The sequence below is a fragment of the Podarcis muralis genome, chromosome 3 (genome assembly GCF_964188315.1).
Source record: "Podarcis muralis chromosome 3, rPodMur119.hap1.1, whole genome shotgun sequence".
Lineage (NCBI taxonomy): Eukaryota > Metazoa > Chordata > Lepidosauria > Squamata > Lacertidae > Podarcis > Podarcis muralis.
In genome coordinates, this window is record NC_135657.1 from 3341330 (window position 1) to 3369314 (window position 27985).

The 27985-nt window shown below is 47.7% G+C and overlaps 1 protein-coding gene across 4 annotated transcripts; it reads right to left on the reverse strand.

The window, feature by feature from the left end:
* Nucleotides 1-308: 308 nt before the first annotated feature.
* FBXO16 (F-box protein 16) lies at nt 309-27904 on the reverse strand. 4 transcript variants are annotated; one of them, XM_077925379.1, is made up of 9 exons: nt 27752-27904; nt 22114-22215; nt 18226-18261; nt 15827-16033; nt 13734-13898; nt 11534-11769; nt 7771-7876; nt 4167-4392; nt 309-1891 (listed from the first exon to the last, which is right to left on the reverse strand). In XM_077925379.1, the coding sequence occupies exons 1-9, from the start codon at nt 27887-27889 to the stop codon at nt 1779-1781; spliced, it is 1329 nt and encodes a 442-aa protein (XP_077781505.1). In that variant the 5' UTR covers nt 27890-27904; the 3' UTR covers nt 309-1778. The 4 variants fall into 4 exon arrangements, with proteins under 4 accessions (XP_077781505.1, XP_077781506.1, XP_077781507.1 ...); XM_077925380.1 differs by having other exon boundaries at nt 22114-22211; nt 27753-27834; XM_077925381.1 differs by lacking the exon at nt 15827-16033.
* Nucleotides 27905-27985: the final 81 nt, after the last annotated feature.

Genomic DNA, 27985 nt, shown 5'->3' on the forward strand with positions numbered 1-27985 from the left:
GTCTATGGAACCAAGGGGGCAGTGACCCCAAAAAGTTCGGGGATCCCTGCACGAGGGGATTCTCCAGTGGTTGGTGTCATGATGGATGGGCGACGCTCCTTCCCCGAGATTCTGGCAGCCAAACGAAGCTACCCAAAAGGCGAATTATTTTCAGGACTGCCGAAAGCATTTAAATGTTTCCCAGATTAGAAGGCTTAATTATACAGCGCAGTCCCACGCCTGCTCAGAAGTTTTGAGTCATGGTGATTTCAATGGGGCCAACTTCCAGGTAGAGCTAGGACTGCAGTCTAAGAGAGGAAATAAAATCCAACAGCAGGGAAATTGATTTATTAGGATCAACTGAAAGGCTACAAAGAAGTGAGCAAGCCTTTGAGACCTCTCCATCTGGCTATGCAAAAAGCTTAAAGGGGGTGGAGAGAAACAGATGTTGCTGAGCGCATATAGAATCATAGAATTTTAGAGCTGGAAGGGACCACCAAAGGCCATCCATTCCAACCCCCTACAATGCAGGAATCACAGCTCAAGGATCCCTGGCTGATGGCCATTCAACCTCTGCTTAAAAACCTCCAAGGAAGGAGACTCCACCATCTTCTGGGGAGTCTGCTCCACTGCTGAACAGCTCTTATTTTCAGAACAGCATTTCTATTCAGTTGGAATCTCCTTTCTTGTAACTTGGATCCTTCGGATCAGGTCCCACAGCAGCAGAAAACAGGCTGAAGCTGCGTGATCCCAGATTGCACCAATGGCAAGAGGACAAAGAAGCAGGGCTGCTTTTTCCCTCAGGAAAGATAAAAGCCAAGGAAGTAAAATATGTGAACGTTTCTTTACAGTGCTAATTGGATTTGTTAATTTTGGATTTCTTTCTATGTCTCCCCACTCCCCCGGAATGCGCCAGCATAGTTACCTGCAAACTTTCCCTAAACGCTCCGTTGAAGGGTGGAGGTGAGGGGTCACCTGAAATGTGCGGTTAAGGTTGGAGACTCCCCCAAGCACACAGAAACTACTACCCTTTATTTATTTTTTAGGTGGACCCAGTTTGCTGCCAAACTGATAGGCCTGAGACCATCCATACGTCATCACAGTGTACAGGGTTTATAAAGTCTGTGCCCCCAAACCGCTTACAGTCTCAATGTTGATAATGGGGGAAAAACAAGAAAGGGTGTTTATGGAAAGGAGGGAGAGGGACGAGCGTGAGCGTCACACTTGCTGCTTTGGCATAGGCCGTTTTGTTTAATCATGTTCTTTCCGTTGATTATGTTTCAGCCACCTACTTACTGGAACGAAATCCTTCCTTTGAGTTCTATCCTCTTTATGCAATAACTCAAAGTTGCCAGTAACCATTACGAAAACAGAGTCTGCTTGATGCTGCAATCCTATAAATGCTTACCAAGGGAGTAAGTCCCCTTGAATTCAGTGGGACTTACTTCTGAGTAGATATGCATAGCACTGCACTGTTGCTGACCATCAATTCCACAACAACTCGATGAGGTAGACCACCAACATTCCCATTTTACAGCTTGGAAACTAAGGCTGAGAAATAGTGCCTTGTCTAAGGCCACGTGCAAAGTTCCTATCTGAACAGTATTTTTTTTAAAAAGAAAAAAATCCAGGTTGTCCCAACAGTCCATTGGTTAGTCATTGGTTAGTCCACCATGGAAATGCAGACATGATAAATCCACATGATTCTTAATCCTCGTCCAAAGAGCCCCTTTTCAGAAAGCTGGGCTCTGGGAACACGATCGTAACCTGCAACGACATCTGTCTTTCCCTTGGGGAGATTAATTCAAGTGTGTTGCTTTGAAAAGTCTCTTTTCTCCATCCTCCTGTTCTGCATCAGATCCCATGTCTGATGGGGGAAGTTCCCAGGGCTGGCTTTCAAAGAGTGGAGATGCTGGAATAGGTAGAGAAAATGAAGTAGTTAACATCAACAGTAAGAAACTTAAAGGAAACAGCCCCTTGCAAAATTAAACCTGACATTGACATTCTTTCAACCTATCTGTATTGCAACGGAGGCTTGTCTTAAGATACGGGGGTCGAGGTGGGGCACCTGGGTACATCCAGCAGTGCCTTCTCTCCCCCCAAACATGTTCAGATGATAGCAATAATAATAATAATAATTAATGACTTTGTAATGTTTGCTAGTGTCCCAGAACATCAGCGATCTGCTCCAAAAGCACATAGCAGAATTTGGCTAGCCTGTTGCTCCAGTCTTTTAAACAAACCCTCTAACCTACAATACAAAAAGAGAAGGAAATATATTAGCCTTGTTTCTTACCAATTAATCCAGAATGCAGCAGCTAGACTGGTGACTGGGAGCGGCCGCCAGGACCACATAACACTGGTCCTGAGAGATCTGCATTGGCTTCCAGTACATTTCCGAGCACAATTCAAAGTGTTGGTACTGACCTTTAAAGCCCTAAACGGCCTCGGTCCTGTATACCTGAAGGAGTGCCTCCACCCCCATCGTTCAGCCCGGACACCGAGGTCCAGCACTGGGGGTCATCTGGCGGTTCCCTCCCTGGGAGAAGTGAGGTTACAGGGAACCAGGCAGAGGGCCTTCTCGGTAGTGGTGCCTGACCTGTGGAACACCCTCCCTTCAGATATGAAGGAAATAAGCAGCTATCTTATCTTTAAAAGACATCTGAAGGCAGCCCTGTTTAGGGGAGTTTTTAATATTTAATGCTGTATTGTTTTTAACACTCGATTGGAAGCCGACCAGAGTGTCTGGGGAGACTCAGCCAGATGGGCAGGGTATAAATAATAAATTATTATTATTACCGGCTACATTGGCTATCAAGGGACGCGGGTGGCACTGTGGGTAAAAGCCTCAGCGCCTAGGGCTTGCCGATCGAAAGGTCGGTGGTTCAAATCCCCACGGCGGGGTGCGCTCCCGTCGCTCGGTCCCAGCGCCTGCCAACCTAGCAGTTTGAAAGCACCCCCAGGTGCAAGTAGATAAATAGGGACCGCTTACTGGCGGGAAGGTAAACGGCGTTTCCGTGTGCTGCGCTGGCTCGCCAGATGCAGCTTTGTCACGCTGGCCACGTGACCCGGAAGTGTCTCCGGACAGCGCTGGCCCCTGGCCTCTTAAGTGAGATGGGCGCACAACCCCAGAGTCTGTCAAGACTGGCCCGTACGGGCAGGGGTACCTTTACCTTACCTTACATTGGCTATCCGTAATAAGTTACGGATGCCAATGTAGGGGCCAAGTCTTGGTGTCGTTTTTAATTCTAATTTTGCTTTGCCTATGGTTAAGACTGCAGCTTGTCACAGCTTTATTGTTTCATCCAACTTGTGAGGGATGTAGTTTTGGGCACCTTTTTCGTTGAAAAGCTCTCTTTAAAATCGCTTAGGCTTAGCTAGCGTTCTTGTGCATGGTGATGAAGGAATGGGATTCTGTGTAGTCAGTTTAAAACTAACTCAAAACCCCCCCTTTTCTTCTCAGCATTTCTAAAATGCATAAACTTGAGCCGTTGAGCAAATGCATAACAAGAACACAGCTCTCTCCTTTATCAGTCACGGGAAGGATGACCTTGACTGTACCAGTAGAACAGGGATGACACGTCTAGGTCTTATCTTATGTCCTGACCACACTGACGCACAGACCTAGTCTGGGAACAGCGCCAGAGTGTGTTCTTGGAGATGGTGACCTCTTGCTCCAAGATAAGAGTAGGAACAGGAATATCCTTTTATGGTCAGAAGTACAGGAAGGAATACCCTTTTATGGTTAAGAATACCGGGGCAGGAACATACGTGATGTCAACCTGCGTGTATAGGCTGACGTGGTTGGATTCCTGGGGAAGGAGGGAGAGGGTGCCTGGAGGATATATATACTGCATGAAATTTCTCATTTCTTTGGACTTGCTGTGGACTGACCACGCAAGTGCCTTTCTGCTGTTCCGGAGAGCAGAAATAAAGAACTCTTTCTCTGAACCAACCCTCGGTGTCATTTGACTTCCTTCCTCCTATCCGGGAGCAACGCATACCCAATCGCTGAACTCCAATAAGGCTACAGCGAGAGTGATACTGAACTTTTGTCTACAATTTCAAAAACTTGGTAGTAACAATAAAACAACAAAATGATGATGTGAGTGAAAGGGGGTTGATATTTTCAATGCTCACCCACCACCCCCACCCCACCCTTACGTGAAATGACCGGGTTTACTGACTTGGAGAGCTTCTGCTTGTTCGTGCAAAGGCCTTCTTCCCCTTCTCGCTCAGCTGTGGGACTGGACCCTGGGCAGGCGCCGGCCGTATCCCAGCGTTCCACTGGGCGCTCTGGGCAAGGATCTTGGCCATTGCTTTGGTGGCAGGATAGCGCGCAGGGTGGTAAGTAGCCCAGTTGGGGCGAGCGGGGGCTTTTGGCTGTGAGCCAAGGTCTGCAGAGAGGGATACCTGGGGAGTAAGGCAGGAAAAAAGCAAGAAATGTAGTTTCTCGTAGAGCTTCTGGACATCCGATGGAGGTGAATCATGGAAGGTTCAAGGCAGACAAAAGAAAGTATTTTACACAGAAGTAGACATTCGCACAGCAGTAGTTATTAAACTATGGGACTTGCTCCACCTAGATGGCTTAGACAAAATGATGGAGGAGAGGGCCTTTGATGGGTCTGAGCCATGATGGCTGTGCTGTGCCTTCACAGTTTGAGGCAGCAACACTACCAGTGACTGGAAACTGCAGAAGGGGAGAGTTGCTCTTGTGCTCGGATCCTGCTCACGGGTTTCCCACAGGCAAGGAGTTGGCTACTGTGAGAAGAGGACGCTTAACTAGGTGGTCCAGCAGGCTTTTCTCATGTTCTTATGAGATTTAGAGGGATACGAATCTCCTGCGGTTTTGAATCTGTCAACAGAACCCGGAATTGCAATCACAATCCCTGACCTAAAACCACACACACACACATGACTTGAATCATAACTTGAGTCACCACCCAAACTTTGCTGTTATCCAAATTCTGAGCAGGTAGGAAATATGCAGGAAGACAAAGCCACAGTCCTACACACATATACTTGGGGAAAGTCCATGAAACTCCAATGGGGGACTCATTTTCAGGTAAGTATCTTTTGTTCTGTTTGGTTTATGTAATTACAGTCAAACCTCGGTTTTCGAACATCTGGGCTTCCAAGCGCCAAAAACCCAGAAGTGAATGCTTCCGTTTTCGAACGTGCCTCGGATGTCGAACGGCTCCCAAAGCGTGTTTCTCAATTTTCCCCATTGAACTTGCTGGCAGCCCTTTGATCCTCGGTTTTCGAACGTTTCGGAAGTTGAACGGACTTCCAGAAAGGATTACGTTCTAAAACCGAGGTTCCGCTGTACTTTTTCAGCAAATTATTTATTACCTGCATTGTGATAACGCTCCCAGGGTGGCATTCAATTAGGAGAATCCAAACAAAGCAATAAAATACAGCAAATTGCACTTATAAAAGCACATAGAAAGCAGCAATATGGATTGACGACAACTAAAAGCAGTATATGAGATGATGGAATGTTTGGGTGGTGTTTGGTGTTGTTGTTTTTTAGCAAAACAGTATTTGCCTGGTATCAAGGAGATATCAGAGGAGGCACCAGGCAGGCTTCTCTGGGGAAGAGAATCCAAACACAGGACACCCCAATCCCAAAGGCAGGTGGAATCAAGTAGCCTTTTGGTTTTAGTTGCAGAAACTGAGTTTCTTTAGGAAAGGAGCAGTGTGTGAGCAGGCCTGCCAGCCAGCTGGGGGACACACACACACACACACACACACACACACAGATACACACTGGCCAGCTCTTTCAGCTGCCTTGGGTTAGCTGCAAGTGAAGAATTTTAGAGCTGAGCCACAGCTGAGCAATAAATAACATACCTGGAAGCGAGAGGGTGAGGACTTTTTACCCTGGAAAAAGGATTAGGGGTTGCATTTTAACCAAGCCCTACTCAAGAGTAGACCCAATGAAAGCATGTGGGGAATATTTTTGCATGCCAGAGCACTTTCACGGTGCGCTGAGCCCACACCCAAAATCCAAACGGAGTGATAACTAGGCCTTTGTTCTTTAACATAGAAAAACAGCTCTTCAAACTTACTCAGAAATAAGTTCCACTATGTCTACTTCCAGAACCTATAGGCATATATTAATATATTAACCTATATTAATAAACATTTTCTGAAGAGATGTACAACAAATAGAAAAATAAAAAAATATGAACAGTAAAATACGAATACTGTTTAAAAAGTAATAGAACATTGGGATGCCTGTTCAAAAATATGGCTAGGTCACTAACCCAGAAATGACTTGGGAAAATAAGGAAGTATTTGAACATGTGTTTAAAAATCAAAATGGAGAACTGCTCCAGATCACGGCAGAGCAGAGGCTGGGGGCACATGGCATCACCAGGAAGGCTTCATCAGATGACCACAATGACCTTGCCGGTCTATAAGGGACCAGCTCCCACCCTGGTCCATGTTAATGGGCCCCTGCCAGGAAGCCAAACCCAGTGTGTTCTCTCTCCCCCAACCCAGGTACTTACTCCCAGGAAGTGTGCATAAGAGTACAGCTTCAATCTTGTTTGTTTAATCTCTTGTTTAGGGTGTTGGGGAAAGCCAGGAGCAATAAAACACTTACTCAGAAATCCATTCAGGCAATAAAGGCAGATAAGGGCACAGCAGTCAACACTTCAACTGCTGAGCGTGAAAAGAATTTGCTTATTGGCTACAGTCTCCAAAATTAAAACTGAAGAAGAAAGTCTGGTCCCTCCGGCATGTGAAGGAGCGCTGTTGCTCAAGGCAGCAGTAGATCCTCTATTTATGCAAAACTTCCATTAAAATCAAGCTTCTGCACAAAGAGCAACAAACTCTTTGCTTTTTTAGGACAAGCCAAGCCATAATCATGAATCTTTAAGTGCTACCTTCACATAATTTTTTAAAAAGGGTGTGTTTGAAAAGAGTAATACAGGCATTTCTCATTTTGCTAGCATCCGAATTTTGAGACCGGGACGGGAGACGCAGACAGTGTGTGAAAGGCAGACATTCATTTTAAGCGGCTTAAAAAGAAGCAACGTAATGATTGGCAGGGATCAACCTAAAGAGAAGCAGGTGAGCATGCAAGGACTTAAAATGTCAGGGTCGCGGATGCCGTGTGACGGGACAGGCAGGGTCAGAGTCTCCCACCCCACCAGGAATGAGTGCAGCACACAAAGCAAGGCTTTGACAGGCTCCGTATACCTGATTCCTGCACTCCTGGGTCCTTGTCAGCTCAGCCCCAGGCTGCTGGAGGACAAGGAAGCAAAGCACATTGAGTCACAAAGTCCTTCCCAAAGGGGCAGACATATGCAGCCGAAGACGCTCAGTCTGCAGTCGGATGCACCCTCAAGGCAAGCAAGGGAGCTCCATGGAGCTCAAACGCAGTGACCCACCTAAATAACTGCTGGGAAGCTGCCTTGGACCAGGTCGGGCCACTATTGTCTGTTCTGACTGGCGGCGCCTCTTCGAGGAGAGAGGCCAGAGACTGAACATGGCACATTCCACATGCAAAGTGTGAGCTCTGCATCAAGGCTGTACAGCAGGACTGCAGAAGCACGAGGGCAACAACCATAACTGATGCTCCAAGATTGAACGCCAGCTTTGCTCAAGGTGCAGCCCTTAAGTGGCGGACTTGGGCAGCTAAGGACTCAAAAGGCAACGCAAGGCAGCGGGGCTTTGGGGAGGGGGCCACCACCATCAAGGCTGCTCCCTTCCTCACCAAAGGCTTCGCACCTCACCAAGTTTGCTGCTTAGCCCAGAAGGCTGAACACTTGGGATACTTGCCAGGGACTTTGCTTTTCGGAGTTTGTACGATGCACTGCTTGGTCTCCTTTTCTTCTGGAAGGCCGACTGGCTGAGGTCTGGGGTGAGCCCTCCTCCTTTCTTCCTACTGCAATAATAATAATAATAATAATAATAATAATAATAATAATAATAATAAAAATAAAAAATTATTTATATTCCGCCCTCCCCAGCCGAAGCCAGGCTCAGAGCGGCTAACAACAATAAATGTAACACAGCATTCTAAAATCAGTTCAAAATCAAATTAATGGCAACCATTGGGCCAGAGTTCTGTGAGGATTACCAAAGGAGAGGGTCAGACTGAGTCCAAACCAAAGGCCTGGTGGAACAGCTCTGTCTTGCAGGCCCTGCAGAAAGATGTCAAGTCCCGCAGGGCCCTAGTCTCTTGTGACAGAGCGAATGGGGGGGAAAGATGTATTAAACAAAGTTAAAAGGATTTCCCAGGACAGGGCGGGGAAAGGCAAATCCCTTTTTGAAACACAAAAAAATGCATGGTCCTGAAGCTTGTTCTGCCACCTCTCATTTCAGAGACTGGAGCTGCAACCCTAAGCACAGCTACCTGGGAGTGAGTCCCGGGGGCTTAAGGACTGAAGTCCCAGGCTCCGATACAAGAGTGGCCTGGACTCAGCAGAATTTATTTCTGAATCAATATGCATATGATTGTGCTTCAGTGGGGCTAGGGCCCAGATATGCAGATATTTCAGAACTCATAGAACCACAGAACTCTTGAGTTGGGAACCCATGGGCCAACTAGTCCAACCCCCTGCAATGCAGGAATCACAGCTAAATCACTCAAAGGTTTCTATAGATTTGCATCAGTGTTTCTCAAACTTTTGGACTACAACTCCCAGCATCCCTAGCTAGCAGGACCAGTGGTCAGGGATGATGGGGGTCATAGTCCAACCACAGCTGGAGACCCAAGTTTGAGAAACACTGATTTACATGAAAGCCGCTATGGTATCATGGCTAGAGTGTTGGGCTAAAGCCAGGGAGACGTGGGTTCAATTCTCCTTTTTGCCACCAAATTCAGTGGGTGACCTCGGGCCAGTAGCTCTCTTAGCCTAATGTATCTCACAGGCAGGTTTTTGTGACAAAAAAGTGTGAGAAGGAGAACTACAGACACTACCCTAAGATCCCCGGAGGAAGAATAAGCTAATTCTACTCAGGCAGCTCCTTATCCTTCACATCAGTCTTGTGAAAAGTGAATGTCTTTCTGCCTGGGATCTGATCTGTGCTCCTGGCAACAGGTTACTTTCCCAGAACAAGAAGACAGAAAAATGCTTGGCACTGTCATCTGCTCTCGTGAAAAATAATCTCCCTCCCTTCAGCCCACAAAACTTGCCCCCACGCCCCTCTAATGCAGCTGAACTGTTGCTCTGGGCTACGTTTAGTGGGCTGGGTTTTGAAAGCCATTCTGCTATTAAGGAAGAAACTGGGACTTCTGAACACGTAGACTGCAGATAGTTGGCATGTGTGTTAGATCTTTTCCCAAGACTTTATGCCAAGAGTAAGAGAAACAACTGTTCATCCTACCACTGAAGAAGCAAGGCGTTTAAACTAAGGGTGGACACATTTACTGTAACTGCTAGAAAACATCCTGATCTAGATTACAAGAGCAATGAGAAAGAACCAGGCATCTAAACATGTCATGGAGGTGTAAGGTGTTAAGAAGACTTCTCCTGGGGGACTGTCATGGGACAGGGTATAGGTTGCAGCAGATGAACCACTTAAGTAGCTTTATACCAAATCAGGTAACCTTGTTCAACGGAGTTCAGTACAGTCTAAACTGACTGGGAACGGCTTCCCTAGGTCTTAAGAAGAGGGAGAAAGCTTTCCCCCATGATCTGCTTCCTTGGCATTATGCCTCTGAACACCTGTTGATGGGTATCCCAGGAGGGCAGAGTGCTGCTGCACCCAGGTCCACCTTGCGGGTTTCGCAAAATGGGCATCTGGGTGGCCAGTGAGAGAACAGGATACTCAGCTAGATGGACCATTGGCCTGATCCAATAGGAGCATCTTATGTTCTTACATTCTTAGCAAGGGTTGAACATGGAGCCCTTTGAATGCAAAATAAGGCATTCTACCATTAGAAGTGGGCTACCTCTCTCACTCTCTGGATCATCACCTTGTTGTGGTGAGTGGGCTTGCATGTTCCTATGAGCCTTGTGAGCGAAGCCGCCGGGAGTCTCGTACTCCCAGCAGGGTCACCCAAGGCAGTAAGGTCAAAGGGAAGGAGCTAGACAAAGAATGATCCAAGAAGTCCTCAACGGCAGAACAGGCGGATGATAACACGCGGTATGTTACAACGGCTGTGAAGGTGGATGAAGGTTACCTAAGGTGTCATGGGCTTTGAAGACACTCGAACACAAGGGAGAAATGTGCTAAGAGGAAGGCATGCTTGGTAAATCCACACTATGATCAACTCCCACCCGGAAACCAATGTCCCCACTGTGGAAGGACGTGTGGATCCAAAACTGGCCTCCGCAGTCACTTACGGACTCATTGTCAAAACCATGTTTATGAAAGACAAACTCAGCTACGAGGGATCGCCAGAGAAAGAGAGAAAGAAAGGAAAGACCTCTACTTCTGGAAGCGGATGGTAAGGAACAGAATGTTTGACCAGCATCTTGTGTGCCGCCGAGATGCTACTTCAAATATCCAAACACAGAAATACCGTATTTTTCGCTCCATAGGGCGCACCAGACCATAGGGTGCACCAAACCATAGGGCGCACCTAGTTTTTAGGGGGGGAATAAAGAAAAAAAATTATTTCCACCCCCCAGCCCCCAGAACAGGTCCAGGAGCGGCGGCAAGATTGCGCGCAACCTCGCTGCCGCTCCCAGAGCTTGCGGGGCTGGGGAAGCCCGAGCTTCCCCCGACCCCAGCCCCCAGAACAGGCTGCTATCCGCAAGCCTTCGGAACCCGGCGGGAACTCCCGCCATGCTCAGAAGGCTTGCAGATAGCTGCCTGAAGCCTGGAGAGTGAGAGGGATCGGTGCGCACCGACCCCTCTCGCTCTCCAAGCTTCAGTGAAAGCCTGCATTCGCTCCATAGGACGCACACACATTTCCCCTTCATTTTTGGAGGGGGAAAAGTGTGTTCTATAGAGCGAAAAATACGGTAGTTGAAGGGATGGCATTCCAAAGAGAATTTGAGCTGGCAATCCAGTCATTGTAGAATGGTTTTTGGACCACAACCAGGCCTACTGCATTTCATCTGGGCTGGAAATAATTTGGAAGGAGAGGCTTAGCAGGTCTTGGGGACGCCCCTGGGCTGTTCTACACCTTGTTTCACACACATTGTTGACCCTTTCCCACACTGGGCACCAGGGGCATGTACAGAGAAGGTTAAAGTTGCCTGGGGTTTCTCCTTCGTGCTCTGCGCATGCCTAAAATGGACAGCAGAATCAACGCCACCACCCACTCCAGAATTCGGGTAGGGATCAATCCATTCTGGGCTTGGTCCAAACTTTATAGAGCAGAACCAAGAGGCCCTATTAATTTCCTGCCTGACTGAAATTGGAATCCATCTTGGACGCACCATTAATTAGGAAGAGATTCACAAAGAGGCTTTAAACTTGCAGACTCAGCTCTCCCCGACAAAAATTAGAAAACTTGAGGACAATAACTCTTCTCCTGAATATGGCAGGGTTGTCACCTACCCCAGGGGGAGAGGGAGCAGCTGAACATCAAATTAGCTTTGTTTGACAGAGAAAAGGAGAAGACAGACATGAGGGTGTGCCTTACGCCTGCCTCGCTTGCTCGATGGGATCAAAGTTGTCCAGGTAATTGAATCTGACGGTGTCTGTAGGATGCTTATCTGAAGAACGCCAGGGAGGGAGATCTTGCTTCTCCTTGCTCATCTTCTTTCCGAGAGGAGGTGCTGACTGGAGGACTGACGGTGACAGGGACTGTTTCACCTCCAGACCCTCTTTCGTTATAGGCTGAACATCAACCACCACAAAGTCCTCTTTTGGAGGGGTCTAAAGGGATGGGAAACAAGTAGGCAAAATCAATTGTGTGCTCTTGGGGAGGAGGGAAGCCCTTGGATTTTATTACAGTCAAACCCCGGTTGTCGGACGTAATATGTTCCGGAAGCCCGTTTGGCTTCCAAAATGTTGAACAACCGAGGCGCGGCTTCTGAGTGGTTGCAGGGGTTTCCTGAACTCAAGCGGAAGCCGTGTTGGACATTTGGCTTCCGAAAAATGTTCGAAATCTGGAACATTTACTTCCGGGTTTATGGCATTCGGTAACCGAGGTTTGACTGTATTATTATTTACATTTCTATACCACCCATCATCTGAGGATCATGGGGCGGTTTGCAATATAAAGAAACAAAAACACATACCATAGTAACAAACAAAAACAATACCCCTACCCCAATGTAAAAGGCTGTGGATTGTTTAATTCATGGGTAGGCAGACTAAGGCCTGGGGGCAGGATGTGGCCCAATCGCCTTCTAAATCCGGCCCATGGACGGTCCGGGAATCAGCGTGTTTTTACAGGAGTAGAATGTGTCCTTTTATTTAAAATGCGTCTCTGGGTTATTTGTGGGGTATAGGAATTCATTCATTTCCCCCCCCCCCAAAAAAAATAATATAGTCCAGCCCCCCACAAGGTCTGAGGGACAGGGGACCGGCCCCCTGCTGAAAAAGTTTGCTAACCCCTGATTAGCTAAAGGTCTAGTTATAATATTTTTGCCTGGCACCCAAACATGTGTAGTGATGGCGCCAGGCAAGCTTCCCTAGGGAGAGCATACCACAAGCGGGGAGTCACTGCAGAAAATGCCCATTCTTGTGTTGTCGCTCTCCAGACCTTATGCAGGGGAAGCACACAAAGAAGGGCCTCAAGTGATGATCACAGGGTCCCGTTTGGTTCCTATGGGGACAGGCAATCTTTGAGGTATTACGGTGCTGAGCCATTTAAGACTTCATAGGTCAAAATCAGCACTTTGAATTGGGCCCAGAAACCAATCGACAGCCTGTATAACACGTTTCAGCAATAGACGACAGAAGTTAGGCTCTCTCTGCCCAGATAGGTATGCAGCTGTCAGGTGTGCGTGTTGGAGCCAGGCCCTGTGACCAATAGGACTTTGTAGGACTGGGGCATTCCTAAATTTGTTCTGAAGAGGCAAGGCGCGGCCTCACAGGTGAGGCCAGTTGATAACTCACAGCACCTGGTGGCAAGAGCTGGGAAGGGATATAAGGTCAGCATTTCCCTTTGGCTCTTTGCCGCAGCAGCACGTTCCCTGCATTGCTGCGTTTGACTCCTTGCTTCTTGATCCTCGGACCCTTGACTTTGTGACCCCTTGCTTTGTGATCCTTGGCTTCTTGACTCCCGGCTCTCTGACCCTCGGACTCTTGGCTTCCTGACTCCTGGCTTCTGGACTCCTGTTCCTGCTCCCACCCCGCCATTTTGCTCCCGGTCCCGACGTGCCCAGCCAGGACTTCGATCGCCTGTGAACCGGACTGTGACAGTAGCCGGGCCACCAGCTGAAGCTGATGGGACTCCACGCCACCAAGGCCACCTGAGCTTCAAGCGACAAGAGGATGATGGCCTGTGCTGGGTCTTTTCATCACAGGCCACTAATGAGCTGGAAAACTGGAGGAGTGGCTTAAGAACATGAGAAGAGTCTGCTGCATCAGACCCAGGGCCCATCTGCATCCTCTTCTCACAGTGGCCTTTATATGGACTCTTTGAAGGAAGGCATGTGTGCACTAGGCTTTTAGGGGATCTAGGTACCTCAAGAGCCAACTCGCACTTACAGGGAAAGCCCATGGTACAATTCTACTGGGACTGCTCCACTTCAGAATGCAGGTCAGTTTACAAGGCTAAATGTCAAAAAGTTCCTGCATAGGGAAAAAGCAGAACATCCAAGACGAGGCTAAACTAGAGGTTTTCAGCTCAGCTCCAAAAACTGTTTGTCTCTCAAGGATTGCAGAGGTACCTTAGGGCTGTTGACCCAGAACTCATTCACCACCTCAATGTAGTGTCTCTTCCAGATTCCTTGCTCAAACGGGGTTGGAGAGAAATTGAGATACCACCCAAAGCGCAGACATTTTGGCATCCAGAGCTGATCTAGTTCTGCCAAGTTCTTCCAGTGCCAGCTCACCTGAGAATGAAAAAGGCGCCATTATTATTGTTCTGAGGGACCTATCGGGGCAAAAATCAGAAACAGAGGACACATAATCCAGACGCAAAAACTATTTCAATATCATATCTTCAAAAAGCAACAGAGTTCTTAAAAAAAAAAAACCTGAGTTGGCAACTGCAGTTTTTCCTTGTCTAACCCAGATGGAGGCCTGGTTCATGCACGAGGGAGTGGAGTTGAATTTCAAACAGGTATATCCCTCAGGCATGTGCTTTCCCTCATTTGAATGGGCAAAACTGCAACTCCAACTGCTGTGCTTGTGCTGCTCAAAAGAGGGAGGCTGGCACTACAGGAAGAGGAACAACTGCATGTTGCTGGGCTCCAAACTCTTTTCTGGTTCATATACTGCATCAACAGACCACTGCTGGAGTTCTGTGTCCAGTCCTGGACGCCACCATTTAAGAAGGATATTGACAAGCTGGAAGGTGTGCAGAGGAGGGTGACCAAAACATAGCTGTCAACGTTTCCCTTTTTTAAAGGGAAATTCCCTTATTCCGAATAGGATTCCTCACAAGAAAAGGGGAAAGTTGACAGCTATGGACCAAAATGATCAAGGGTCTGGAAGCCAAATGAAATATACAGTGGTACCTCGGGTTAAGAACTTAATTCGTTCTGGAGGTCCGTTCTTAACCTGAAACTGTTCTTAACCTGAAGCACCACTTTAGCTAATGGGGCCTCCTGCTGCCGCCGGAGCACAATTTCTGTTCTCATCCTCAAGCAAATTTCTTAACCCAAGGTACTATTTCTGGGTTAGCGGAGTCTGTAACCTGAAGCGTATGTAACCCGAGGTACCACTGTACTCTGAGTCCTGTAGTGATTTCATGCTCTTTATTGCAGCTTGTAAAACAGTGATTGAATTGCCTCCCCAAACCTCAGGCTTTTATATACATTTACACAATGAGTCCCATCTGATTGGCTGATTCTGCTTCCCTCCTGGAGCCTGATTGGTCTTCTCCTGCAGGCCAATCCGTTGTTGCATTCTATGATCCTACCAGCCCAATAGGCTGATTAACTTCCTCCTGGAGCCTGATTGGTCTTTTCCTGCAAGCCAATCAGTTGTTGCATTCTAGGATCCTACTTGCCTATTGTTTTAGGATTCAAGCTTAGTAAAAGGTAAAGGGACCCCTTACCGTTAGGTCCAGTCTGGGCTGCGGCACTCATCTCGCTTTATTGGCCAGGGAGCCAGCGTACGGCTTCCGGGTCATGTGGCCAGCAGGACTAAACCACTTCTGGCAAACCAGAGCAGTGCATGGAAACGCCGTTTACCTTCCCCCCAGAGCGGTACCTATTTATCTACTTGCACTTTGGCGTGCTTTCGAACTGCTAGGTTCGCAGGAGCAGGGACCGAACAACGGGAGCTCACCCCGTCGGGGGGGATTCAAACCGCCGACCTTCTGATCGGCAAGTCCTAGGCTCTGTGGTTTAACCCACAGCGCCACCCACATCCCACCAAACCTAATGAGGAGCACTTGAAGGAGCTGGGTACGTTTAGCTTGAGGAGACTGAGAGATGATATGATAGCCATCTCCAGTAGTGGTCAAAAGGACTGTCACATAGAAGATGGAGTAAGAGTGTTTTCTCACCAATGGCTTCAAGTTACAAGAAATGAGATTCCATCAGGAAGGGCTTTCTGAAGGGGAGAGCTGTTCAACAGTGGAACGGTCTCCCTCAGGAGGTGGTGGACTCTCCTTCCCTGGAGGTTTTTAAGCAGAGGCTGGATGGCGATCTGTCATGGGTGCTTTAACTGAGATTCCTGCATCTCAGGGGTTGGGCTGGATGACCCTCAGAGTCCCATTCTAGGATTCTACACTCTATGATTATAGGCTAAACATATCCAGCACCTCAATGTTATCTCCCCTCTGCATCCTTCCCAACACACTGAGCTTTACCTGAGCACATCGGGAGAGACTACGAGGGTCCAGGAAAGAAAAGATGTAGAGGGACAAAACCCTGGGGAGCTTGGTGGTGAAATCCAGGGCCTCCACTGGAACTCGAGCCTGCAGCTGCTTGACGCAGAACCTGAGCTGCAAGAGGGAGCAGCGCTCCAGGAAGTCCAGCAAGACTCTTCGCCTCTGGTTGTCTGTCCATTTGTCAAACTGTGGAGGACGGAAGGGAGAAGAGGTGAGTTGAGGGTTTTGTGGCACCTAGACACGGCGCCACAGAAGTGACCTTCCCACCATGAAGCACTTTGCAAACTAACACATGGACCACAAGACCCATATTGCACTTCATCTTTGTGATGAGGGCGCCCCAACCCCCAGGTATTTGTTAGAATTCCTGCTCCCTGATTGCAGTCGTGGGATTGTTGTCTATCACATGACGGTGTATGTTTTGACTCCACAGAGTGGGAAGTGACGGAGACAGGATGTTTGTGTTACTGTGTTCTGTGAAGATGGACTATTGTCCTTTGTTCTTTTTCTCTTTGCTGTCTGATGCTAGAAAGAGAGGGAGCCATGTGTATATTTATATGTAAATAAGGTAAAGGTAAAGGGGACCCCTGACCATTAGGTCCAGTCGTGACCGACTCTGGGGTTGCGGAGCTCATCTCGCTTTATTGGCCGAGGGAGCCGGCATTTGTCCGCAGACAGCTTCCAGGTCATGTGGCCAACATGACTAAGCCACTTCTGGCGAACCAGAGTAGCACACAGAAACGCCGTTTACCTTCCCGTCGGAGCGGTACCTATTTATCTACTTGCACTTTGACGTGCTTTTGAACTGCTAGGTTGACAGGAGCTGGGACCGAGCAACGGGAGCTCACCCCATCGCGGGGATTTGAACCGCTGACCTTCTGATTGGCAAGTCCTAGGCTCTGTGGTTTAACCCACAGCGCCACCCGCAGCCCCCTTTATATGTAAGTAAAGTAGATTAAATGCTGAGTTGCTGGGGTTCTGTCATGCAAAGATACACGAACGCTGTGGATCCCGAAGTGTGCTGGTGTCTGTTGGCATTGGTTGCTGTGATGTTCAGGAAGAAGAAAACTTTTGAAGCTCCCGGACAATTGACCAGGAGGGAGAGAACATGCCAGTCGGGCATGTGTCTCTGCCAGGGTTCTACTCGAGTGTAAGCTGAACTCCTGACAGTATTCTGGCTGCTAAAAAGCACAGGAACGATTGGCTCTGGTCCATCTTCTAGACCAGTGTCCTGCCTCCATTGGGGAGTGGTCTCCAACATGGCTTGAAAGGGGTAAAGGCCTCCTTCTGCCTGATAAGGAAATACATTCTACTGTATCTCCTCACAGAGACAGAAATCTGTTCCATTCAAGTAGAAGAGTTAACTACCATTGATAGATACTGTATAAGGCACCGTATAAACCACAGAGCCTGGAACTTGCCGATCAGAAGGTCAGCGGTTTGAATCCCCGCAACAGAGTGAGTTCCCGTTGTTCAGTCCCAGCTCCTGCCAACCTAGCAGTTTGAAAGCACGTCAACGTACAAGTAGATAAATAGGTACCACTCCGGCGGGAAGGTAAACGGCGTTTCCGTGCACTGCTCTGGTTCGCCAGAAGCGGCTTAGTCATGCTGGCCACATGACCCGGAAGCTGTACACTGCCTCCCTCGGCTAGTAAAGCGAGATGAGCGCCGCAACCCCAGAGTCGTCCGCGACCAGACCTAACAGTCGGGGTCCCTTTACCTTACCTATAATTATAATAATAATGTTATCATTTGTACCCCGCCCATCTGAATGGTTTGCCCCAGCCACTCTGGGAGACTTCCCACAAATATACAAGCCTTCCCCAACCAGGTGCCCTTCAGATGTTTTGGACTTTGGCACCCACCTTCTCCAGCCGGCACAGCCATCTAGCACTGACAGGAGCAGTCATCCAAAACATCTGGAAAGCACCAGATTGGAGAAGGGTGACATAACTAGCTTGCTTGCTGGATCCCAGGTCCAACTATTGCAAATCCTGTTTCCAGCAGCGGTCAGTGGCCTCTGGGGATCTGGCGGAAAGGATGTGATGTCATCACTAGGGGACACGACCACATATGGGGCAAACCATCCTTTTTGGCAAGAGGCACATACTTGACATATTCTGGGACAAAACATATCTCTCTAAACAGATTAATTGCATGCAGACTTCCACCATTTCCCCCCCCCCCTTACATTTTCAACTACAAGTTTTTAAAAATCCAAACACTGCATGGAGTGCAGAGCCTTCATAACCCTCACATTGACTGTGTGCATTACACAAGGTTGACTCTGTGCTTACATGTCCTACTACTGCCTGATCGACTCACAATAAGCAATGAAGCACATGGGATTTGCAGATGAGGGAAGAAAATATCATTACCCATTTCCCCAACAGGTTTCTTCTTTCTTCAAATACCTTAAAAACATTTAAATAAAACACAGTTCAGTACAGAGTGAACACAGGACTGAACGAGAAATGAGCAACCAAACCATTAGGCATGACCCAATAAGTGACTCCCCAGACTACTAAAGGGCATGAGTGACTTAAGAAGAAATTCTAACTTAGAAGTTCTGAAAAACAGCCATATTCACTAGGGGGCGGGGTATGTTCTGGGGCTGCCACATGTGTATACTCAAACTACCTCCTTAGAACTGCCCCACACTTAAATAAATAAATAAATACATCTTTATTTATACCCCGCCCTTCCCGGTTCAAAAACCGGGCTCAGGGCAGCTAACAACAAATTCAAAACACTTTAAAACACTTAATTATAAAAGCAGCATAAAATACAGTATAAAAACATGAATAACAATAAAAATAAAAAATCAATTAGATAATCCCCAGGGCTAGCTGACTGAATTGGTCCTAATTGGTCCAGCGAGGAGGCCAGGGGAGAATTAGCTGTGGGGTCTCAGAGCAGGGAATCATAAAAAGGGAGGGGGAGGGAAGAGAAGGGAAATAAAAGATCAGGCTGAATTCAAATTAAAGGCTAGGTGGAATAGCTCTGTCTTACAGGCCCTGCGGAAGGAGGTTAAATCCTGAAGGGCCCTGGTCTCATGGGACAGAGCATTCCACCAGGTCAGAGCCATCGCTGAAAAGGCCCTGGCCCTGGTGGAGGATAGTCTGACTTCCTTAGGGCCCGGGACCTCTGAACTATGGTTATTCACTTGGCTATCCTTGCCTTCTGGAGCTTGCGCCCTGCATGGGTCTTACCCCCCAAGCAAGGCAGAGAGTATTTATTTATTTATTTATTTATTTATGAAATATTTATTAAGGTTTTACATAAAACATAAGTTTACACAAAACAACAGTTTACAAAGTAGAGTTTTACAAAATAGAAAAGATTTAAAACAAAACTTAACATACTAAAAAACAAAAAACAACACACATAATAGGGGGGGGGGAGGAAGGGGGGGGAAGTTAAAAGTTAAATCCATCTTTCAATAAGCTTTCAGCTCATTTCCTTATTTCTTTGACCTCCTCACACCTCCCCTTTTGTATTCCCGTTTAAAAATCCTTTCAGCAAATCCTTACCCTCTATCATTTGTCTTTACTCACAAGGCAGAGAGTTTTTAAGCTCTCTGCCATGCTTACTGGCCTCTGGGAGGCTCTCGCAGAGCCATCCAAGATCGTGCAAGAGCCTCCAAGAACTCAGCAAGCAAGCAAGCAAGCAAGCTTAATAGCTATTTCTACACTGGGAAAACCCTGTGCTAAAAGAGCTTTTAAGCTCCCTGCCTTCTGTGCATTTAATTTGTGTGATTTCAACCGGCCAGCAGTCAAGCCAGTAAAGTTGAAATCACATCACTCGCAACTTAGACGCATTTTGACATCTGTGTACCATTCAACGCAAGGCCTTGTTTGAAGGGCCACCTGCACCCATTATCAGCTGGTCTACTTGAAACTAAACTCAGGGGACCTGCCTGTGGCCCCTTCACTGAGATCCAAGAGACTGGCAGGCACAAGAGAGAGCGCCAATTGGGAGCCGCTCCCTGCTTGTACAGCTCCTCCCTAGAGTATTCCCTATTCTACTGTCTTTAGTATGTAGCATTTTAACTGCTGCTGATTAAATGTTGTTTTATTTTTCAATCCCTTTCTTAACGACCCCTGGCATGGAATTTGACATTTTCACAGCTGCCGCACACTGGGTCAGCACCTTCATCAAGCTACAAGCCCAAGGTCTCGTTTTGGGTCAGATGCCACCAGTTCAGACCCCATGAACTGTGAAATTAAGATTTTCTTGTCTTGACATGAATCACTTTACACTTGTTTACACTGAACTGCATTTGCCACTTTACCATCCGTTTGGAGAGATCCTTTGGAGTTCATTGTCATCTCTCTCTCTCTCTGTTTTAAACAACTCTAAACAGTTTAGTATTGTCAGTAAACTTGGCGACTTCACTGGTCACCCCCAGATTGTTTATGGACAAGTTAAAAAGCATAGGTCCTACCACAGTGGTACCTCGGTTTTCAAGAGTCTCAGAAACCAAGCGTTTCGGTTTGTGAACGCAGAAAACCCAGAATTGCTTCCGTGTTCGAACGCGCCTCAGAAATCGAACAGTTTCCGCTGCATGTTTTTATTTTTTCTCCTTGTACTTACCCTTTGTGCCTCAGTTGTCGAATGTTTCGGAAGTTGAATGGTCTTCCAGAACAGATTACTTTCAACAAATGAGGTACCAATGTACCAAACTTGTGGGGTCTCTGCTTTTTGTGTCTCTACATCAGGAGAACTGTCTGTTCATTCCTACTCTCTGCTCCCTGTTACTTAACCAGTGTGGATCCACAAGAGGACCTTGCCTCTTATTTGACTGACTGACTTCAGGCCTGTTGGCAGACCAACTCTGTGTTACAAAGATGTCTGCAGTTGTGACATGAAGGCTGGCGACATCAATCCTGCCATGTGGGAATCCATAGCTGTCAACGTTTCCCCTTTTTTCAGGGAAATTCCCTTATTCCGAACAGGATTCCTCGCAAGAAAAGGGGAAAGTTGACAGCTATGGGGAATCCTCAGCAGACAGTTGCAGTGACCAGAGGAGGAAAGACCGCTGGGAGGACCACAAGGAGAAGTGGTGCCATGGGGCATAATATTAACCATTACTGCAGCATCTGTGACAGCACAACCGGACACCTCCATCTGCCTCTGCTGCAGCAACGCATATCTTTCCCAAATTTGTCTCTACAGCCACAGCAAGTGCTGTAATTCTCCAACAGTTTGACTTCACCCCCTGCATTGTCTCCTGAGACAGATGGGAGCACCGATCTTACTTAGGAGTCTTTGGTGAGGTACTAGGTTTCAGTAGCAATTAGCGTTCAGAAGCACACTCCCGCGGAATATGGAGGTCCCACTGTGGCCAATGATCTCTGGTATCTTCAATGAATTTGCCTAATTCTCCTTTAGAGACAGACACCTCTGGCCACTGCCATCACCACAACCTATCGGTTCATAAGGTTTTCTGCGAAAGAGAATTCTGAACCCAGGGTCAATCTGTGTCATCTGGTTCCAGCATTCTAAGTGAAAAGACTAGTTGGGCCAGTGGCCAGATCCAGCAGGCTCTTCTAACATTCTTATGTTCTATCCTTGCTCGATTTGTTCTTTCCAAGGTGTCAACACATATATGGTTGGCTTCATTTAAGATGAAGTAAGAAGCACCTGCCCGTGCCAACCCTTTGGTGGGGGTGTTTCATTATTGTCACAAGGAAATGCTAAACAGATCTTGGATCACATTTTGGTTCAGGGGCCTAAAGGGGGAGGACAGGAGAGCTGTTTGCATTACTCAGTGAGCCTTATAGGCTTTGATCACAAAAACATACAATGTTTGCTTTCCAGGCTCTTATGCGTCCACCTTAGCCGACTCATGACATGCTCCATTAGAAAACAAAGCATGTATTTGTTAATCCCTTATGAAATCATCAGACGCCAGTGTGACCATCCCAACGCTTCTTTTTGTCTCGTAATAGCCCTGTTCAGAGAAGTTTTTAATGTGTGACATTTTAGTATTTTTTTGTCTTTGTTGGAAGCCGCCCAGAGTGGCTGGAGAAACCCAGCCGGATGGGCGGGGTACAAATAATAAATTATTATTATTATTTATTATTAATCTGAGCATTCAAGTATTGCCAGGTTAGAGGAGGGTCAAGGCTGGCCGACTGAGGGCTTAGCTGCTTTTTATGGAGAATTTGTTGTTACTGCTCACCCAAAGGTCCCCTCTGATTGTGTCTCCAACGTAATGTCTGGGGGAAGGCCCATACTTAAATTGGCTGAATGATACTCACCTTGTCATTCATCAACTGGTGATTCAGGGGTGTCCATGTGCTCATCTTGGTTTGCATCTTCGGGCCATCCAGGTTTCTGGGAGGTGCAAATGCCATTGCTTTCTTGAAGGAAGACGCCAGTTAATTAGTTTCAAGGATCAAAATAATCATTTGAGGCATTTCTGCAAATGCTAGAGCTGTGTACAAAGGCAAAAGTACTACTGCCCTAGACTTGGCTCTTCTGCCAATCCCACTGATATTAGAAACACAAACATTCTTTTTACAGTTGTGCTTTTTCTGAACACAGAGCAGCCTTGGCCAACCCAATGCCCTTCCAGGTGTTTTGGAGTGTAATTCCCATCAGCCCCAGCAGAGCATAGCCATGCTCCAATCAGCAGCATCATGCTAGCTTGGACTGATGGGAGATGTAGTCCAAAGTATCTGGAGGGCACTAGATTGAGGAAGGCCGGGCTATGACTATTCAAAATTGTGAGGAACAGTATGACACAGTTGGGCTTGCTGGTCTCAAAGGATTTGATTATTCAACTCAGGCAACAAATGTGGTTCATGCCATAAAAAGGTAAAGGTAAAGGGACCCCTGACCATTAGGTCCAGTCGTGACCGACTCTGGGGTTGCGGCGCTCATCTCACTTTATTGGCCAAGGGAGCCGGCGCACAGCTTCCGGGTCATGTGGCCAGCATGACTAAGCCACTTCTGGCGAAACCAGAGCAGCGCACAGAAACACTGTTTACCTTCCCGCCGGAGTGGTACCTATTTATCTGTGAGCACCTAGAAAGGAATGCTGTGATCACCAATAGTCAGCATGGATTTCTGAAAAATAAGTCATGTCAGACTAACCTGATCTCGATTTTTGACAGAATTACAAGCCTGGTAGATGAAGGGAACGCAGTGGATGTAGTCTACCTTGATTTCAGCAAGGCATTTGACAAGGTGCCCCATGATATTCTTGTAAAGAAGCTGGTAAAATGCGGTCTTGACTATGCTACCACTCAGTGGATTTGTAACTGGCTGACTGACCGAACCCAAAGGGTGCTCATCAATGGTTCCTCTTCATCCTGGAGAAGAGTGACTAGTGGGGTGCCACAGGGTTCTGTCCTGGGCCCGGTCTTATTCAACATCTTTATCAACGACTTGGATGATGGACTCAAGGGCATCCTGATCAAATTTGCAGATGACACCAAACTGGGAGGGGTGGCTAACACCCCAGAGGACAGGATCACACTTCAAAACGACCTTGACAGATTAGAGAACTGGGCCAAAACAAACAAGATGAATTTTAACAGGGAGAAATGTAAAGTATTGCACTTGGGCAAAAAAAATGAGAGGCACAAATACAAGATGGGTGACACCTGGCTTGAGAGCAGTACATGTGAAAAGGATCTAGGAGTCTTGGTTGACCACAAACTTGACATGAGCCAACAGTGTGACGCGGCAGCTAAAAAAGCCAATGCAATTCTGGGCCTCATCAATAGGAGTATAGCATCTAGATCAAGGGAAGTAATAGTGCCACTGTATTCTGCTCTGGTCAGACCTCACCTGGAGTACTGTGTCCAGTTCTGGGCACCACAGTTCAAGAAGGACACTGACAAACTGGAACGTGTCCAGAGGAGGGCAACCAAAATGGTCAAAGGCCTGGAAATGATGCCTTATGAGGAACGGCTAAGGGAGCTGGGCATGTTTAGCCTGGAGAAGAGGAGGTTAAGGGGTGATATGATAGCCATGTTCAAATATATAAAAGGATGTCACATAGAGGAGGGAGAAAGGCTGTTTTCTGCTGCTCCAGAGAAGCGGACACGGAGCAATGGATCCAAACTACAAGAAAGAAGATTCCACCTAAACATTAGGAAGAACTTCCTGACAGTAAGAGCTGTTCGACAGTGGAATTTGCTGCCAAGGAGTGTGGTGGAGTCTCCTTCTTTGGAGGTCTTTAAGCAGAGGCTTGACAACCATATGTCAGGAGTGCTCTGATGGTGTTTCCTGCTTGGCAGGGGGTTGGACTCGATGGCCCTTGTGGTCTCTTCCAACTCTATGATTCTATCTACTTGCACTTTGACGTGCTTTCGAACTGCTAGGTGGGCAGGAGCAGGGACCGAGCAACGGGAGCTCACCCCGTCACAGGGATTCGAACCGCTGACCTTCTGATCGGCAAGTCCTAGGCTCTGTGCTTTAACCCACAGCGCCACCCGCATCCTGGTTCATGCCATAGACCATGACTAAATCACAGTGTGGTGTCAGAATGCCCACAATAGGGTGGCACCCTGCATCATTTGTTGTGGGATCTTTTGGCTTCACCCACCACCCAATGAGTAAGCTATACTATTGCTAAATAAGAGGGTGCAGGGTGACAGGGTTTCCTCAACATTTTTTCAGAGGCATTTCCTTGCCTATGGCAAAAGACTTTGATTTAAAGTATGTCCCAATTCCTAGCAAATCCTGTGAAAGGAAAGGCAGAAGAACAGGCCAGCTGTTAACTCAAAAGCCATAATTTGATAATGTTTAAGAAAGATTAATGCACTGTAATGCTCATATCATATTAGCTAAGGGCATTAGACTGATTTCCTGGATTGTGTTAATCCCGGTTTAACCCTGCAAAAATGCTAAACCAAGGGCCGTCAACAAAAGCAGGCCTGTTTTGTGAATGCCTTGTGTCAACATTACTAGGAATATAAATTCAATTAGGTATTGTTTGGTAAAGCTTTTTTATCTCACTCACTCATTCACACCCACACACTTAGCCTAGAGACCACGATCTACTACATGTTGACTTGATCATGGTGTTGAATTTTCCTTCTCTAGGGAGGGGGAAATGCTGTATCTCAGATTACAGAAATGTTAACTCAACGGAAATTAATCAAAACACATGTCTAGAGCACCTGTGCACCAGGACTTGAAACTAAGGTCACCTATAAAGCTACTCTTGGCAGTTGCCCTGCAACCTATGGAAGCCTCTTCCACTAGACATTAATGAGTATATTCAGTAAGAATGTAAGAAGAAATAATAATAATAATAATAATAATAATAATAATAATAATAATAATTTATTACTATTTATACCCCGCCGATCTGGCTGGGCTTCCCCAGCCACTCTGGGCGGCTTCCAACAAAATATTAAAATACCGTAATGCATCAAACATTAAAAGCTTCCCTAAACAGGGCTGCCTTCAGGTGTCTTCTAAAAGTCTGGTAGTTGTTGCTCTCTTTGACATCTGGTGGGAGGGCGTTCCACAGAGTGGGTGCCACTACCGAGAAGGCCCTCTGCCTGGTTCCCTGTAACTTGGTGTCTCACAGCGAGGAAACCGCCAGAAGGCCCTCAGCGCTGGACCTCAGTGTCCGGGAAGAACGATGGGGGTGGAGATGCTCCTTCAGATATACTGGACCGAGGCCGTTTAGGGCTTTAAAGGTCAGCACCAACACTTTGAATTGTGCTCGGAAACATACTGGGAGCCAATGTAGGTCTTTCAAGACCAGTGTTATGTGGTCTCTGCGGCCGCTCCTAGTCACCAGTCTAGCTGCCGCATTCTGGATTAGTTGTAGTTTCTGGGTCACCTTCAAAGGTAGCCCCACGTAGAGCGCATTGCAGTAGTCCAAGTGGGAGATAACTAGAGCATGCACCACTCTGGTGAGACAGTCTGCAGGCAGGTGGGGTCTCATCCTGCACAGCAGGTGGAGCTGGTAGACAGCTGCCCTGGACACAGAATTGACCTGCGGCTCCATGGACAGCTGTGAGTCCAAAATGACTTCTAGGCTACGCACCTGGTCCTTTCCAGTTATCCCATTCTAGACCAGGGAGTCCCCCACACCCGCCAGCCTCCTGTCCCTCAAAAACAGTACATCTGTCTTGTCAGAAAGTGCTGGATCAGGCCAACGGCTCACCCAATCCAGCATCCCCTTCTCACAGTAGCCAATCAGATGCTTGTGGGAAACCTGCAAGGAGGATTTGAGCACAAGAACAACTCTTCCTTCCTGTGGCTTCCAGGAACTGGTATTCAGAAACATTGCACAGCCGTCCTGGTTAGTAGCCTTCGAGAGCCCTTTCCGCCATGAATTTGTCTGCAATATTCTTTTTTTTAACCCCCACACTTGGCTCGGTGGCCACATTCCTTCTGTTGGGGTGTTGGTGGGGAAACTTTAAATTACTGGATTCTAAACGTTAAGTGGCTGGAAATTAATCAAGGGAGCTGTCTGGACTGCAGCACCTGTACAGGCACCAGGTAAAAGGTAAAGGTAAGGGATGCGGGTGGTGATGTGGTCTAAACCACTGAGCCTCTTGGGCTTGCTGATCAGAAAGTTGGCGCTTCGAATCCCCACAGGGTGAGCTCCCGTTGCTCTTTCCCAGCTCCTGCCTACCTAGCAGTTTGAAAGCACACCAGTGCAAGTAGATAAGTAGGTGCCGCTGTGGCAGGAAGGTAAACGGCATTTCTGTGCGCTCTGGTTTCCGTCACGGTGTCCCATTGCGCCAGAAGCAGTTTAGTCCTGCTGGCCACATGACCTGGAAAACTGTCTGTGGACAAACACCATCTCCCGTTGCCTGAAAGCGAAATGAGTGCCGCAACCCCATAGTCGCCTTTTACTGGACTTAACCATCCAGGGTTCCTTTACCTTTTACCTTTTACAGGCACCAGGTTTGAGCACTAAGGGTGCCTAAAGAGCTTCTCCAACTCTTGGCAGTTGCTCGGCAGGTTATGGAAGCCTCTTCCACTAGTCATCCATGAGCATTTTCAGTGAGTCTGCAATGTTCTTTTTTAAATCCACTTTAGGAGGTGGTACTTCATTCTAATGGGACGCGGGTGGCGCTGTGGGTTAAACCACAGAGCCTCGGGCTTGCCAATCAGAAGGTTGGTGGTTCGAATCCCCGCGACGGGGTGAGCTCCCGTTTCTCGGTCCCTGCTCCTGCCAACCTAGCAGTTTGAAAGAACGTCAAAGTGCAAGTAGATAAATAGGTACCACTCCGGCGGGAAGGTAAACGACGGCGTTTCCGTGCACTGCTCTGGTTCACCAGAAGCGGCTTAGTCATGCTGGCCACATGACCCAGAAGCTGAATGCCAGCTCCCTCGGCCAATAAAGCGAGATGAGCGCCGCAACCCCAGAATCGGCCACGACTGGACCCAATGGTCAGGGGTCCCTTTACCTTTACTTCATTCTAGGAAAGTCGCAGGTGTGTCATATTCATATTCATATACATATATATATATACACAAACACACACAAAATCACACACACATACACACACACACAGAGAGAGGGATAGCTAGGCCATAGAGGGAGAAAGGCAGCATTTGAATGCAATAAATAAATTCAAAATTTCCTTTCCATTTCTGAGTGAAATGCCAAAAATGAAACGGCATGCGCATTTCCAAGTCCCCCAGAGCTGCTTCTTCAAGCCAGCTTGACAAGGGCCTCGAAAAGCCTGGGCGCTGAATTAAAATTATTATTATTATTACTATTATTATTATCACCAATGGCGTCTGCTAGTCGCTTTACCTTGCCCAGCAGCCACCCAGAAGCTCCTCGCAGCCAACGATGGCACCTCCCCGCCTGCCCTTCCTTGCCCGGCCTCAAGGGCCGCAGCGACACGCGCAAACGCATTCACACGTGCCTTTTCCCTCCCGACCCGCGTGCGCCGCGCAGGCCCCTCACCTGAACTCTCGCCGCTCCTCTCCGCCCACCTTGCTCCCCCCCGCAGCCGGCGAGCTCGACACGTGTCTGCCCGCTTGCTGCTTCTTCCCACCTGAGGCGACGCGAGTTGACAAGGCCGAGTCGGTCCCGTTCGCCATGGAAACCGTTGCCTGGCTGCCTCGGCGGCGGCGGCCAATCGGAAGCCGCCCTCCCGCTCTGGCGTTCACCTTCTACCTAGCAACCGGGCGGGGGCG